At 29.4% G+C, this 14,544-nt stretch overlaps 1 protein-coding gene across 1 annotated transcript; it reads right to left on the reverse strand.

The window, feature by feature from the left end:
* Positions 1-12,691: 12,691 nt before the first annotated feature.
* On the reverse strand, positions 12,692-14,256 carry LOC114395079 (non-specific lipid-transfer protein 1-like). The gene is made up of 2 exons (XM_028356779.1): positions 13,823-14,256; positions 12,692-12,980 (listed from the first exon to the last, which is right to left on the reverse strand). The coding sequence occupies exons 1-2, from the start codon at positions 14,161-14,163 to the stop codon at positions 12,968-12,970; spliced, it is 354 nt and encodes a 117-aa protein (XP_028212580.1). The 5' UTR covers positions 14,164-14,256; the 3' UTR covers positions 12,692-12,967.
* Positions 14,257-14,544: the final 288 nt, after the last annotated feature.

Here is a 14,544-nt window from a genome sequence, read left to right on the forward strand (position 1 = left end):
ATAATGGGGACCTAAGGTAAATACCTCAAAGTGGTTTAGATTTTAGAAGTCTTGGAGGCTAATCCCTCATAAAGTGATGAATAAATTAAGGTTCGAAACAATGTCATCAGATGTGTCTATCATTAGTGTTCAAACTCAAATAGAATTACATCTCAAGAAAAATAACAAAGGATGTGATATAAATGAATTGAGCTAAACCAAATACTTGAAGTTTAGGCTTGGCTTGTAAATGAAAATATTTTTCCTATGTTTATCTCATTTATTTAAGTGAGTTTAATTAAAAGCTTGAGTTTGACTTGTTTAACTCATTTACAATGTAACTTTACTTAGATGTTAATTCATGTTTATACTTTCTTATATCTAATTGTAAAGAATACTTACTTTCTTTTAACATTATCTCCCCCACTTTAAATTTTAATTCTAAAAAAAAAGTCTATAAATATTAAATAAAAATATTATTTTAATAAAATTTTGTGATTAGAAAGATTATTCAAAAGCATTTTCATACCTCGATTCATTTCTCATTTGTCAAATATATTTGTTCCATGGGATTGTAATTCGGTCACAAGTTTGCAAAATCAAGTGGCCATTCTATCCGGTTAGGCAATCCACTTAATTAATTAATTATTTATTTTTGGTCTAACAAACCACCTTGAATTGTATTGTCTTCGCTATTCTCCTATTCTAAACAAACTTATTTTTAATTAATAAAAAACAGTTAATTGGTAATGTTATATCCATCAGTACAGGCCCAATTAATAATATGGGCTCCTTCAGCCAGCCCAAGAAATTGTAGCAGACTGACGATCATTTCATATTGCATATATATATATATATATATATATATATATATATATATATATATATATATATATATATATTCCTTTTCATTTTACACATTCTCCTTTAATAGTTGAAGTTTTACATTTTCATACGAACGAATTTAACCAATTTTGAGGGAAGAACCCAAAGCGAAAGTGAAAAAATGAAAGTAGAAAATATTGATTTTTTTTTCTTATAAGATGAATATATTAGAAAATAAAATAACACGACTTGAGAACAAGGTACGCAACAATCAAAGTAGGATGGAATTATATATTATATCAAATACGTGATCGTTGCATGCAACAATCAACTAATTAAGATACATTAATTTAATCACACTGAACTATAAAGACTATAGTGTCTGCAACAGAAATTAAACTAATACAATAACAGGCTCACATAAGTGGAACCCTAGTCACACTCGATTTCTTTTATTCTAACAATAGCAAATGTTACACTGTTGCCTCAGTATTCCACGGCAGAAATCAGCAAAGCTACCCGCTCCTTTAGAACCTGATGCTGCCAGCATTACATAAAAAACACATGAAGTTCAACATATATTTAATCACCATTTTCTGTCAATAACTTTTTCAGGTAACACAGCTAATAAACGTTTATATATACATAATAGTTAATTCTATCACAAGAACGAACAATATAAATAAATTGAATTAGGAAAGTGGTAATTGATACGAAGATTAAATTTGATTTATTTTTCCCTCTCTGCTCTCGTATACTAATTATTCCCTCATCTGATTGCTTAGGGGTAGACCAAATTATGACTCGAACAAATTGAAGATAAAAATCTAGACTTTTTCAGATCATAAGTAAGAATTATCAATTCGATGACATTGGTTAGGGTATCACATTTGAGCATGTATAACTCAAACCAACTTAAACCTATACTAATTTTAGAAAAATATTATTTTGAATTTTTTACGTTGTGTGACTTTACGATTTTATAATTTTATATCTCCTAACCTGAATCATCCTGATTTGTGCCCACCACCAACAAGAATAAACCATGCCACATGAGTTATGAAGTGAAAGTTAAAGAATGATGAATGCAAAGAAACATATATGACACTAATTTAGTAATTAAGAATAGTTTTTCCTTAATTAGCCAGCGCCACTAAATTTTAGTGATGCCATAGTTGTTGGCAGCTTGCTGAAGACATTTGCAGACGGTTTGTTTGTCAGAGGTGGTGCTGGCAGAACCCAGAATGTTCCTCACTCCGCCACAGCACGAATCCGAAACCGATCCACCCTGCATCAGGGTAAGATAGGCACGTTGCATGTGACGGCTTGCACCATCATTGGTGCACTCACCATAGCCATGCACATTACAGCCACACATGCAACTTTCAAGCTAGCCATAATTGCTGAAGAAATATTTCTAAAAGAACTAATAATGGAACAAAAGTGAAAACTGTTGCTACAATATTGTATGTGTTGTGTTGTGGATGGTGACTACAAGTGATGTAGTGTGTTGTTTATATAGATGCGTTGAGGGATTGGAAAAATGTGGCGACGTTAATATGAATTTATGGGAATTGATTGAGATTTATATTGGTGGGTGTGATGTATAGGCCGGTGTTACTTGCATTCAACCACTTGTTACTGCGAGTTCATTACTTCTCTTGCTTCGCTGTAGTCTAGGTTTGAATCAACGTTAATAAAATTAATTTTAAATGAAATTAATTTTAATTTTGATTAAAATTGATTTTAAAGTGATATGACATTTATGTTTATATGTTTTATTATAAAAATAAAATAGGAGTAAAATTTAGTATAAAATTTTGAATTTAATACAAAAATTATTTAAAGTTGTTTCAATTTAAAATTAAATTAATTCTAAATTTTTTTCTAACTTAAATCTAAATATGTCAACATATATTCAAAATCAATAAAATAAAATCAATTCCCCATGATACCGTTGGCCACTTTATTGCACGGGTTTCTTTATTCATGAAAATGATCTAAAATTGGCTTAAATAAATCCCTATAAAATTGGGAGTATTTTAGTGCACTTTCTTACACAACCTACACCTGGAATCAATAGTGAAAGCATACATGCCTCCAAAAATAAAATTATCTTTGCATAGTTTGAGAATTTAAATTTTGGAAGTCAATTATTTTACAATGTTACGAAGTTTAAATCCTGGAAGTCAACTTTTTTTTATAGTTATAATTCACATTCAGAAATAATAAAATTACAAAACTCGTTTATATTAATATTATTGAAATAAATGTTTACAAAAAAAATCTAGGCGTGAATAGAAAAATAAGTTTGCAAAATACAATAGCCAAAAATTATGAAGAAAATTTATTATATTTGGCCATAATTTTTTAATATAATTTGTTCAATATAACTATAATTTGGAAAATTCATTTTCGTTTTGAAATTATTAAATTATAGTCAATAGAATCTGTTGTTTATTTTTTTTTTTAATTTGACTGTATAAGTTAGAAAGTGTTTTATCTTCGAAAATATCAAGCCATTCCTCGTTCAATATTATAGTTATCTGTATTTACTAATTACAAATATAAAAGGATGCGTAATAATTATTGTATAAAATTTGATACACATCATAGAGTAAAATTGTATAGGTTGCACTCTTTATTTAGCAAATTTCTCACAAATAATTTAATAATTTTCAATAAATTGATGTTACTAGTACTCCTGTTTAATGCAGTGAGGGGAAAAAGTACCCTTGTTTAATTACATAAATTAGCACGCGCGTATCCTGATCAACTTTTATATACAGCCAACAGTATAAACCGATATTATATGACGGAAACCTAATTCAAATTTAATTTTTTCCTCTAATATAAAGTATTAATTTATTTTTTTCATAAATTTTATTTTACATTTAGGATTTTGGCACAAAATTAAAATAAAAAATTATTATGTAATTTTCTAATATATCTGTTATTTTTTATTTTAATTATATTCTCTTCCATCTAGGTATAATTCATTTTTTTTTTCAAACTCTACAATATATTTAATGGTATAATAGGAAAAAATATTAAAAACCTAATTGATATTATAAATTAACAATTAAAATGAGCATTTTTTTTTCTAAAACGTCAAATGAAATTAGATAAATAGACTATAATTAATGACAACCAGAGCTTAAAAATTTGTAGCTTTTGTGCAAGAATTTATCAATATTATTTTAAAAAGTTGTAGCCTTTGTAATGATAACTTATCACTACCAATAATTTTAAATTAAAAAAAATATTATTTCTCTGGTTTTGTTCATTACACACTAAATGCAACCTCTCTATTTCTACCATTCCAATTAAAATTAGTCTACTCATACCCTCTATCATAAAGAGCTAGCCAAAAATGCACTTCGTTAGAATACTTACAACTTACAAACCATATATTGTATAAAAAAAAGCTATCAAAAGGTCCCATTTGTCAGCAGGTGAATTATGTCCATATTATTGATGGCGCTACCAAAGTGACAGGGATGTTTGATTCTCTTTGTATGACGATCCCTTTTGATGTTATGGAAGAGATTAAATCCATGCACATATGCATTTTAATACAATTAAAGGTGTCAGATAAGGTGATATGTGAATGACAAGTATAAATTAATAATGCCAAATCGGATTATATTTTTTATTAATAAATGTTAGTTATTATTATTATTAAATCAAATTATGCTTAGTTGATTAATCAGGTTAGAATTTGTCGATTTCTTTTGGTTCCTGGACTTGGATTGGGAGCATATTGATGAGCGTTCTCATAATGTTAAATTTTTGTTTTGGATTGGTTGCCACAATTCTACACCGTATAATCTTTTGCACGGTATAAGGTTTTGTTACGGGGACAATCATCTTTATGAGGGCATTAAGAAATTTTTTTAAAGTTGGTGAGTCTAGGGCAATTATCTCCAATTAATTAGGCCACAATGTAGATCGGTCCTTGATATATGGTAAATTTTTCTCTTTTTTCTTACAGTATGTTTGGATGGAGTAATTTAGTAAGGAAATTCATTAATTTTTTCAAAAAATTTAAAATATTCATAATAAAATAACTTGTTTAGATTGAGTATTTGAAAGGAGATTTAATTTTTGATATTTTTATGAATCATTTTGATTGACTAAAATAGTAAGATTTTAAATTCTCTCAAAAAATATAAAATTTGAATTTTTTTTTTTCCGAAAATGCTCACTCTAACTCATGTTCTTTCTCGCGATTCTTTCTTGTTCAACACTCACAACTACGAGTGACCAAAATTTTTATGGTCGATATCGACATAAATTGTTTTTCATAGACGTTGGCCAAGATTTTTTTAGTCAGAATTTTTTTGTATGATGTCAACCAAAACTATTTTTTGCCGATATTGACTAAGATTTTTTTTAGATGATGTTGGTTAGGGTTATTTTTTCACTAGCGTCAGTCATGGAAAATTTTTGCTAACGTCGACCAAGGATTTTTTTGGCCATTTTCATCCAGGTTTTTTCAGTTGATGTTAACCAATGATTTTTTTAGCAAACGTTGGCTAGATTTTTTTTTTACTGACATCGATCATAACTAACTTTTGAGTAATAACCTGTTAGGATTTTTCAGTCGACGTCAGCTAGGTTTTTCCAGCCAACATCAGCCAAATCTATTTTTTAGTCAATATTGGCTAAGGTTATTTTTTAGTTGATGTTAACTAGGGTGGTTTGGCTGATGTCAACTAGATTTTCTTAGCCAATGTCGGTTATGATTTTTTTGTTGACATCAACTAGGATTTTCTGGCTGACATCAGCTAGAGCTATTTCTTAACCACATTAGCTAGATTTTATGATTGATGTTGGCTAGGGTTTTTTCTGCTAACACCAGGTAGGTATTTTTGACCGACATCGGACATGACTATTTTTAGTTGACATCGACTAGGTTCTTATAGTCGACATCCACTAGAGTTTTTTCCGTCGACATCGGTCAGAGCTATTTTTTAGCCAACATCAGCCAATGTTATTTTATAGTTGATGTTGAGTATGGTTTTTTGTCTAACATTGGTCAGAGCTATTTTTTTAGCCAACTTTGACTAGGGATTTTTCGGCCAATGTTGACCAATGATGTTTTTCAGCTGACATTGGGTAAGTTCTATTGGTTGGCATCGACCAAACTATTTTTTAGTCGATATTGGATAGATTTTTTTGTCAACACCTGCTAGGATTTTTTAGATCGACGTTGGCTAAAAATAGCCTTTGTCAATGTCATTCGAAAAGACCCTAGCCGATGTTAGCCAAACAAACCCTAGCCAACGTTGGTAAAAAAAATCTAGCCAACATCGGATAAAAAATAGACTCAACCAACGTTTGCCAAAAAATAGCCTCGGCTGACGTCAGCTGACAAATATTCCCGACATACTTTGACAAAAAAAAACCTATTTGATGTCGACTGAAAAATAGTCTTGGTTGATGTCGGTTTGAAAACATCACTAGTTGTAGTCAGACAAAACAACCCTAGTTAAAATTATCAATATTTTATATTTATAAATTATTAAAAATTGAAAATATTTTTTAATTAATATTTCAAAATAAGATTGTGTTTATTTTCTATAAAGTTTAATATTAAAATTTGATCTATTTAAAATATAAAATTGAAATTTTGCATATGAAAGAAATTGAATTGCCCTATCCAAACAAAGAATTTAAAATGGAAGAAATTTGAATTGATTTATCCAAACAAAACATTTGAAAAATATGGAAATTAAAATCAAAGAAATTCAAATTCTAGGCATTTCAAATTCCTTAAAATTTGGAAATTTCTTATCCAAACACAAGGTTAGTGTTCTAAGTAGCTTGAGGAGACTTTTACTCACATTGTGCATGTTTCACTTTTAGATTGTCTTGTCACCAAATATGCATGTAGAGGTAGGTAAGGAATTTTGCTAAGCTTCTCTTTGCTTGCTTCAATGGTTATAGGAATAATTAGAATGGTCACCATATCAGGTTTATTTCTTGGTGTTGGGATTTTTAATCTTTAAATTTTATTCTTTGTTTTTTATTTTTTATGCGGAAGTTAAAATCCATAGGTACTACATATTCTAGAATAGATTATTGAAATTCCTAAGATCTACAACATGTCTTATTATTAAGGATTAGAGTAAAATACATGAATTTATAGTTGGTTCCTGATCAAAGTGTTCTTTGACAATCATTAAATTACAAATAGCCGATGAATAATATAGTTGACGACCTTATGATTCTTCCTCAACCGGAGTCTCTTTATTCCACAATAAGACCTTCGGAACTCTTTAAATGGGAGAGAAGAAAAACTACATGCAATAACTCAGTATATTGAGGACCATAATCTTCTTATCGTGTGTTAACCTAATAAGATTCTTATTATCCTAATGGGCTAACACTGATATCTGCTCATTTAAGTTCATATCATCATATTTAGTAATCTGATGTGTTCACTTAATTTGATCACATAAAATAAAGTCAATTAATGATAAATAATTAATATATTTGTGTTATAATATTAGCCCACATTAATTAATGGAATAGGAAATTCTAATAATCTCTCACTTGGACTACATATTGCAACAATTATATCATAATTCATTAGTGTGCATTTACACACTATTTATTTTTAGACTCTCATCTTAACAATCTAACTCATCTCATGTATCAATAATGAAATCATTATGGTTTTCGTCACTACAACAAATGTCATGAAACCCCAATGACTACCACATCAATACACTCAATGACATAGATCAATATAGATGAGCAGTATGGAGATTACATGCAATGTGATCTCAACCATGTCTATTTCCAATTGGTTCAACTTAAGTCTTTAGCAAGATCAATCTTAAGTCTTTAAGTATAATTTAAATATTGCACGTAAATAAACAAGTTTCATAATAAACTTATAAGCCGTATTTTTTATTTTTACAGAAACTCAAATACATGAAATATGAATCCAAACATAAAACACAAAAACTCTCACTAAACGAAGACGAAAATGAAACAACATCATATGAACAATATATATGCTCATGCTTTAAGTGTCAACCATTAGTTAGTGAATTAGGTAGCATACTATTTTTTCCTATATATGTTCTAAAAATCTTTATTTTTTGAATTCTTTCTGTAACAACCAAATATTTTATATCAATAACCTTTGTCCTGGTTGAACTTTGTTGGTGCTGAAGTATAACACTGCTGAATCATTGTCACAATAAATACTTAATAACCTCTTAATGTTTGCGACAACAAGCAAGCCAATACAAAATTTAGCTATCATATCATATGGTTTGATGCCTCAAAGCAAGACATTAATTCCACCATCATGATTAAAGATGTATCTTATTGTGGAGTCTATACTATTTAGGCATCCTACAAAATCAAAGTCGGAATACCTTATGATCTCTTAAACTTTTTGACTTCTAATGTGTTGACATGTTGTTTCTTGTTCTCTTCAAATAACACATTACACACTTTACTAATTTCTAGTGCCAGATACTATGATTACTCACATAGTTCCCTAGGACTCCCACTAAAATGTTATGTTAGGATATAGTCTTTACATCCATCTAATGCAACTCTAAATCAAAATGAGTTATTAGTGTCATTATAGTCCTAAGAGAATCTTTCTATGAAACCAAAGAAAAAGTCTTTTTATAATCAACGTCTTCCTTTTAAGTAAAGTATCTGGCAATAAAATGAGATTTATATATCAATGTTACCCTTTGAATCCCTTCCAATTATAGATATTTGTTTATAACTTACGGGATTCACACCTTCAAGTAATTTTATGATATTCCAAAAAGTCATTGTCAGCCATTGATTTTATCACATCATTAATTGCATTAATCTACTTTTAAAGGGTTAGAACATCGTATGACTTGGCTAAAGTTGATTAGATATTCCTCAGTCAACCTAATGTCATATTTATGTTCCTAAAGAAATGCACCATAATAATCCAAAATTGCATTTCTCCTTTCTCTAGTGGATCTTTCAAATGACACTTCTTGAGGCTGTTGAGTTTGAATTATAGGTAGTGTTTAGGGATGAATCTCAATGTTGTTTTGTCCTTGAATGATGTCAAAAATAACATCATTATTAATTACTAGATCCATTACAAAAACTTGTCATTTGTCAATAACAAGTTCTTCGTGAGAGACAACACACCTTATGCTTCCTTTCCCTCCAAACTCAAGTTCTTCTAAGAATCTTGCATTCTCGTCTCAAAGAAGGATTTTATAGTAGGATTGTAAAACTTATATATACTCGCAAGACCATTCAATGTAACCAACAAATTAAGTAACAACTAATTATCTTTAAGTCTAACTTTCCTTCATGTGGCTTATCAGACTTTGCTTTAGCTGAACATCCCTAAATGTGCATATGCCTAATGTGGGCTTTTTCTCAGCCCACAACTATATGGGGTCATCAATGACTACTTTACTTGATACTACTGTCTTTAATGTCTTTCCCCAAAGTGAGTTTGGTACAGAAGAATCATACTTCTTACCATATCTTTAATAGTCCAATTTTGTCATTCTGCAACTTTGCTAATGCTAGGTTTGTCCAACATTGTATATTGCAAAACAATTTCACACTTATTGAAGAAAAAATGTGAAGGGTTCTAGACGTTGTTCACCTTATGTGTCATATCTACCATAGCATTTACCACCACAGTTAGATTTTGATAACCTTAATTTTTTTTCCTAATTGAAGTTCAAGTTCAACTTTGAAAGACTTGAAAATGTCTAGAGATTAAGACTTCTCAAAAATTAAATGAAGAGTAATCGTCTATGAACATAATAAAATACATTTGTTCATTTCATGAATCTATAAGGATGGGACCACAAATATCAATATGTATCATTTCTAGAACATCTTTAACTCTTTCAACATCAAAATTCCTTTTATTTGTTTGTTTGCCCTTACACTCAACGCTAGCAAATCTAACAATTTAAGGATTTTCTCCAACACAAGCCTTTGAATTTTTAATATATTTTTGTGAAAAATATTTTACACTATCATTCAATCACAACCCATCATATATAATAAGTTTATTAACTTTTAAAATAATTATTTAAAGTAATTCAAACGATGATTTTTCATTAAATGACAGTATAAAACGATTTTACATTATCAATGCATAAACATTAAATTCTATATCTTTTATAAAAAAAAGGGTTATATATTGATGGTGTAAAAAGTTTTACATCATCATTCAAGCACAACTCATTATGAATGATAAGTTTGTTAATTTTAATAATAATTACTTTAAAAGTTATATTAATAAAACAATGTAAAAATATTTTATATGGTTAGTGCATGAGCATTAAATTATTAATTATATTTACTTTCATCATTTCTTTTTTTCACTTTAAAATAAATACTTTATTGATATTGTAAAATAACAATTAAAAAGAAACATTTTTTTTTCTAAAGCATTAAATAAAATGAGAAAAGAGAGTATAATTAATGTCAATCGGATTAGTTTTAAAAGTTGTAGCTTTTGTTACAATAATTTATCATTATTTCAAATAGTTGTAGCTTGTGATAATAACTTATCATTACCAATAATTTTAAATTGAACAAATATATTACTATTTCTCTTGTTTTGTTTATTACAATAATCCAACCTCTCTATCCAATTAATTTAGTCTACTCGTACCCTCTGTCATAATAATAAAGAGCGAAAACTGGACTTCGTTAGAATAGTTTACAACCATTGTATCAAAGCTATCAACATTATACCATTTTATTTACTATATGTCATTTTTATTTATTAGGACATATTGTAATATATATATTTCTAATATTTAAGGATGCCATACTTTATACAAAGTTATAACATTAAGGGTGCGTTTATTATACATTTAGATAAAACATAAGGATGTAATAGGACAAATGCACAGGTTATATATATCAGTCTTATACTTTGTATGGCAAACAATGATAACACAAGACAAATAAGGTGAAATTTGTTCCAATACTGTTTTTAATATTGTCTCAATATAATTTATTTTAATTTCCTTAACATGACGATAATAATAATAATCATAATAATAATTATGGTTGTGATGACTGGGGAGAATTGATAGCAATAGTGATTGTATTAATGATATTAGAGATTATGATCTTTTTATATTATATTAACTTAAAAAGTTTCACCTCATCTTTTAATGACTTAAAACTAACATATGTTCATTTAAGTCATGTTATCTTATTTAGTAGTCTAATAAACTCATTTAATTTGATCACATAAAATAAAATTCATTAATAATAAATAACTAATATGATTATTTTTTTACAATATTATTAGTATACAAATTAGTTAGTGAAACATAAAAATCCAATAATCTCTTATTTAAGTTATATATTGTAATAATTATATCATAATTATTTAGGTGCACATTTATATCCTATTTATTTTTACTTTTACTTTGATTCATGTACCCATAATAGAATGTGACTTTTGTCCCTATCATAAGATCTCACTAAATTCCAATAACTACCATATCAATACATTACTCAATGGCATGAATCAATACGAATGGACAATATAAAAATTAAATGTAACATGATATCAATAGCTTATTTCTAATAAGTCTAACTTTAATCTTTAATGAGATGAATATAAAAATTTTAAGTCCAATTTAAATATAGCACATAAATAAATAATTTAATAATATATTTGTAAAATATAATCTTTATTTCTATATAAAAAAAATCAAACGTATATGAAATCCAAATTTAAAGATAAAACATAAATTAAGTAAGACCTTTAAGTAAACTAAGGTAACAACTGAAACACCAGCTCATGAGCAACGTGATTGCAGAAGACCTGGCCTAAATGTCATGCAGCAACATGTCATTATAAGAGCTTTCTCATGGAGATTCTTCTAAGATGATACTTCTTTAAAGAGATTGTAGTCACCTCTTTTTTTTTTCTTGTACGTCATGTATCTTTACAGGTTTGGTATAGTATATATGTACGCTTGGACAGGTTTTGAAGTGGTCCTTCCTATTTCAAATATCTAATCATGCCACTTTTTCTTTCATGGACGTTTACTTAGAGGGAAAAAAGCTAAGATTTGGTATATCCTGTGGCATACAGTTGTGTGGTCATCATGGCTGCTGCGCAACAAAATCATTTTCCAACATGGTTCCTTTGAATTGATTTATCTGTTATAGACTACATAAAGAAAAAATGGTTAAAAAAGTATCTGATTTTTCCAAACTGGTGCTCTAATCCAATATCACGCTCGCATGTATCTATCTGGCTACGTCTTCATAGTCCATGATGAAGTTTTCACCTCTGGCATAAGGGTAGGGTGATTATAACTTTCTTGTTATGGCTGCTAGAGACTTTTCGGGCTGAGCTTAATTTATTGATCATGATGATCTCCGGTCACTCATCCGTTTAATTTGGCTGAGCTTAAATGACATTGTTTAATTTGGCTTTGCTATATGGTTTATGATTCCTCTTGTATACACGTGATCATATTTCCTCATGCAGGTGAATTAATTTATGCTATTTTTGAGGCTTTCTATAATGGCTTCTTATCTGAAGGTGTTGGTTCTGCATAACTTGTAGGGGCCAAATTTCAGTTGCGCATTGTACTGTTAGTCTTTTTCTATAGGCTAAAACAAATTGTACTGTTAGTCTTTACTCCTACACGTTATGCAGAAAAGCCTCCCTAGTATTTAAGAGCTAACATTCATTTGTTTCTATAGGCAAAAACAAATTGTAATGTTAGTCTTTACTGCATAACTTAAACTGAATTATTTTGTAATGTGACTCTTGTACTACTGTGTTAGCTTTGAGCATCGCTTGTACATAAGATCTAGCATTCTTAATGAATCTTTGGCTTATAAAAAACCGATTTAAGAACAATATGGTATGCAATAATCAAAATAGCATATGGAGTTATTATATCAAATACGTGATTGTTACATGCAACAATCAACTTAGATACATCTAGTGATCACTCACACCCAACAACAAAGACTATGAAGTGTCTGAAGAAATAGAAACTAATACAATAAAAGGCTCGCATAAGTGAAGCCCTACAGTCACACTCGATTTCTCTTATTCTGATAGTAAGTGTTTCACTGCTGCCTCAGTATCCCGCTGCAGAAATGAGCAAAGCTGTCCATGGCTTGTTCAGAACCTGATGCTGCAGGCATTACAAAAACACACACACACACACACAAGTTAAATATGTTATCCACCATTTTCAAATCAAAACAAATAATTTTGTCACACATTGAGTTCTTTAGTGTGGATTCCACCACTCCTACAATAGGCGAAGCCAAACACAAACAATAACAAATGATTATTTTCTCCACTAGAAGTGATTGATCACATTGACCAAAGGGGTATATGATAATTCTCTTACATATATGGGACAGAAAAGTATTGTAAGAATATAATAAGTCAATTTTCTTTCCTTTGAAAACTTCTCCCTCTTCTAATATATTTTTTTTCCTCTTCTCTATAATAGTAATTTATTTCTCCCCCAGATTGCTTAGAAATAGAAATCATTCCTATTTCTTAACACCTTTTTCCAAAAAATGTACTAAGAATGTATTTAAAGCACATTTTCCGGAGACTGTTTCCATATTAAAACCATGACAAACCGATCACCAAGATGCAACCTAATCATGTGTCAGGTTCGTCCTCACTATCATCCATGATTTTAAATTGCAATCAGCAACTACAATTGTAACCACAAAGTCAAGATATTTTCATACTTGGCAACTGCACCACTATCACAATCACAATCACAATCACAATTGCAATCGCATCAATTACATTTTTTTTATACTTATTTCTGCTCACCTCACTTGCAATTTAAAATCATGCCATCATATTAAAATTTCATACTTTTATAATAATTATTTTAAAAGTCAAATGGTTTTTAATTGATTAAACTCTTGTAGTGCCAAAATAGCACTGCATATGCTACATGAATAACGAAGTATGAGAGAATGTAGAATAAGATATAGACATATATACCTTGCACAGTTAGTGGAGCGGCTGATCTTGTAAGGGACATTGACCTTGCAGAAACCAGGGAGTGCCTGAGCATACTGGTCATTGATGTTGTACCTAGCAGCATCCGCCTTGAGACAGTTGCACACAGTTTGTTTGTCAACGGTGGTGACAGCAGAGCCAAGAATGTTCTTGACTCCGCTGCAGCAAAGTGTTGAAGGTGTTCCTCCCTGCATCAGGTAGGATAGGCACTGTGCCATGTTCACCGTCACATCATTGCATGTCATGGCTTGCGCCATCATCGGTGCACCCACCACGGCCATGCACATGATCACAACCACCCATGTAACCTTCATGCTAGCCATAATATATAGCAATGGGAATAATGTTTCTCAAGATAACTAATTCGGAGACAAGTGGAAAGTGTTGTGGCTGGTGAGTACAAGTGATGTGGGGTGGTGTTTATATAGATGCGTGGATGTACCTTGGAGTGTTGGTACTATCTAATACACTTTTTCTAAAACTATTATGATTTAGAAAATTTAATATGCATTAGCTGTGTACATAATTTTATATGGTATATGAATTTTAAATTATTTTAGAAATCATATCAATATTAATTTATGATTAAATAATAAAATTAAAATTATTTTACATTATTAAAATATCATCATTAAATTTATATTATTTATATTCTTAATACAATACGAGATTTTTTTTATGTCATTCAAATTTTTTAAGAAATG

This window comes from Glycine soja, chromosome 18 (assembly GCF_004193775.1).
Source record: "Glycine soja cultivar W05 chromosome 18, ASM419377v2, whole genome shotgun sequence".
Lineage (NCBI taxonomy): Eukaryota > Viridiplantae > Streptophyta > Magnoliopsida > Fabales > Fabaceae > Glycine > Glycine soja.

Bases quoted from the DNA above. Each gene is read 5' to 3' on its own strand.
- LOC114395079 (XM_028356779.1), bottom strand. From the start codon at position 14,163: ATGGCTAGCATGAAGGTTACATGGGTGGTTGTGATCATGTGCATGGCC.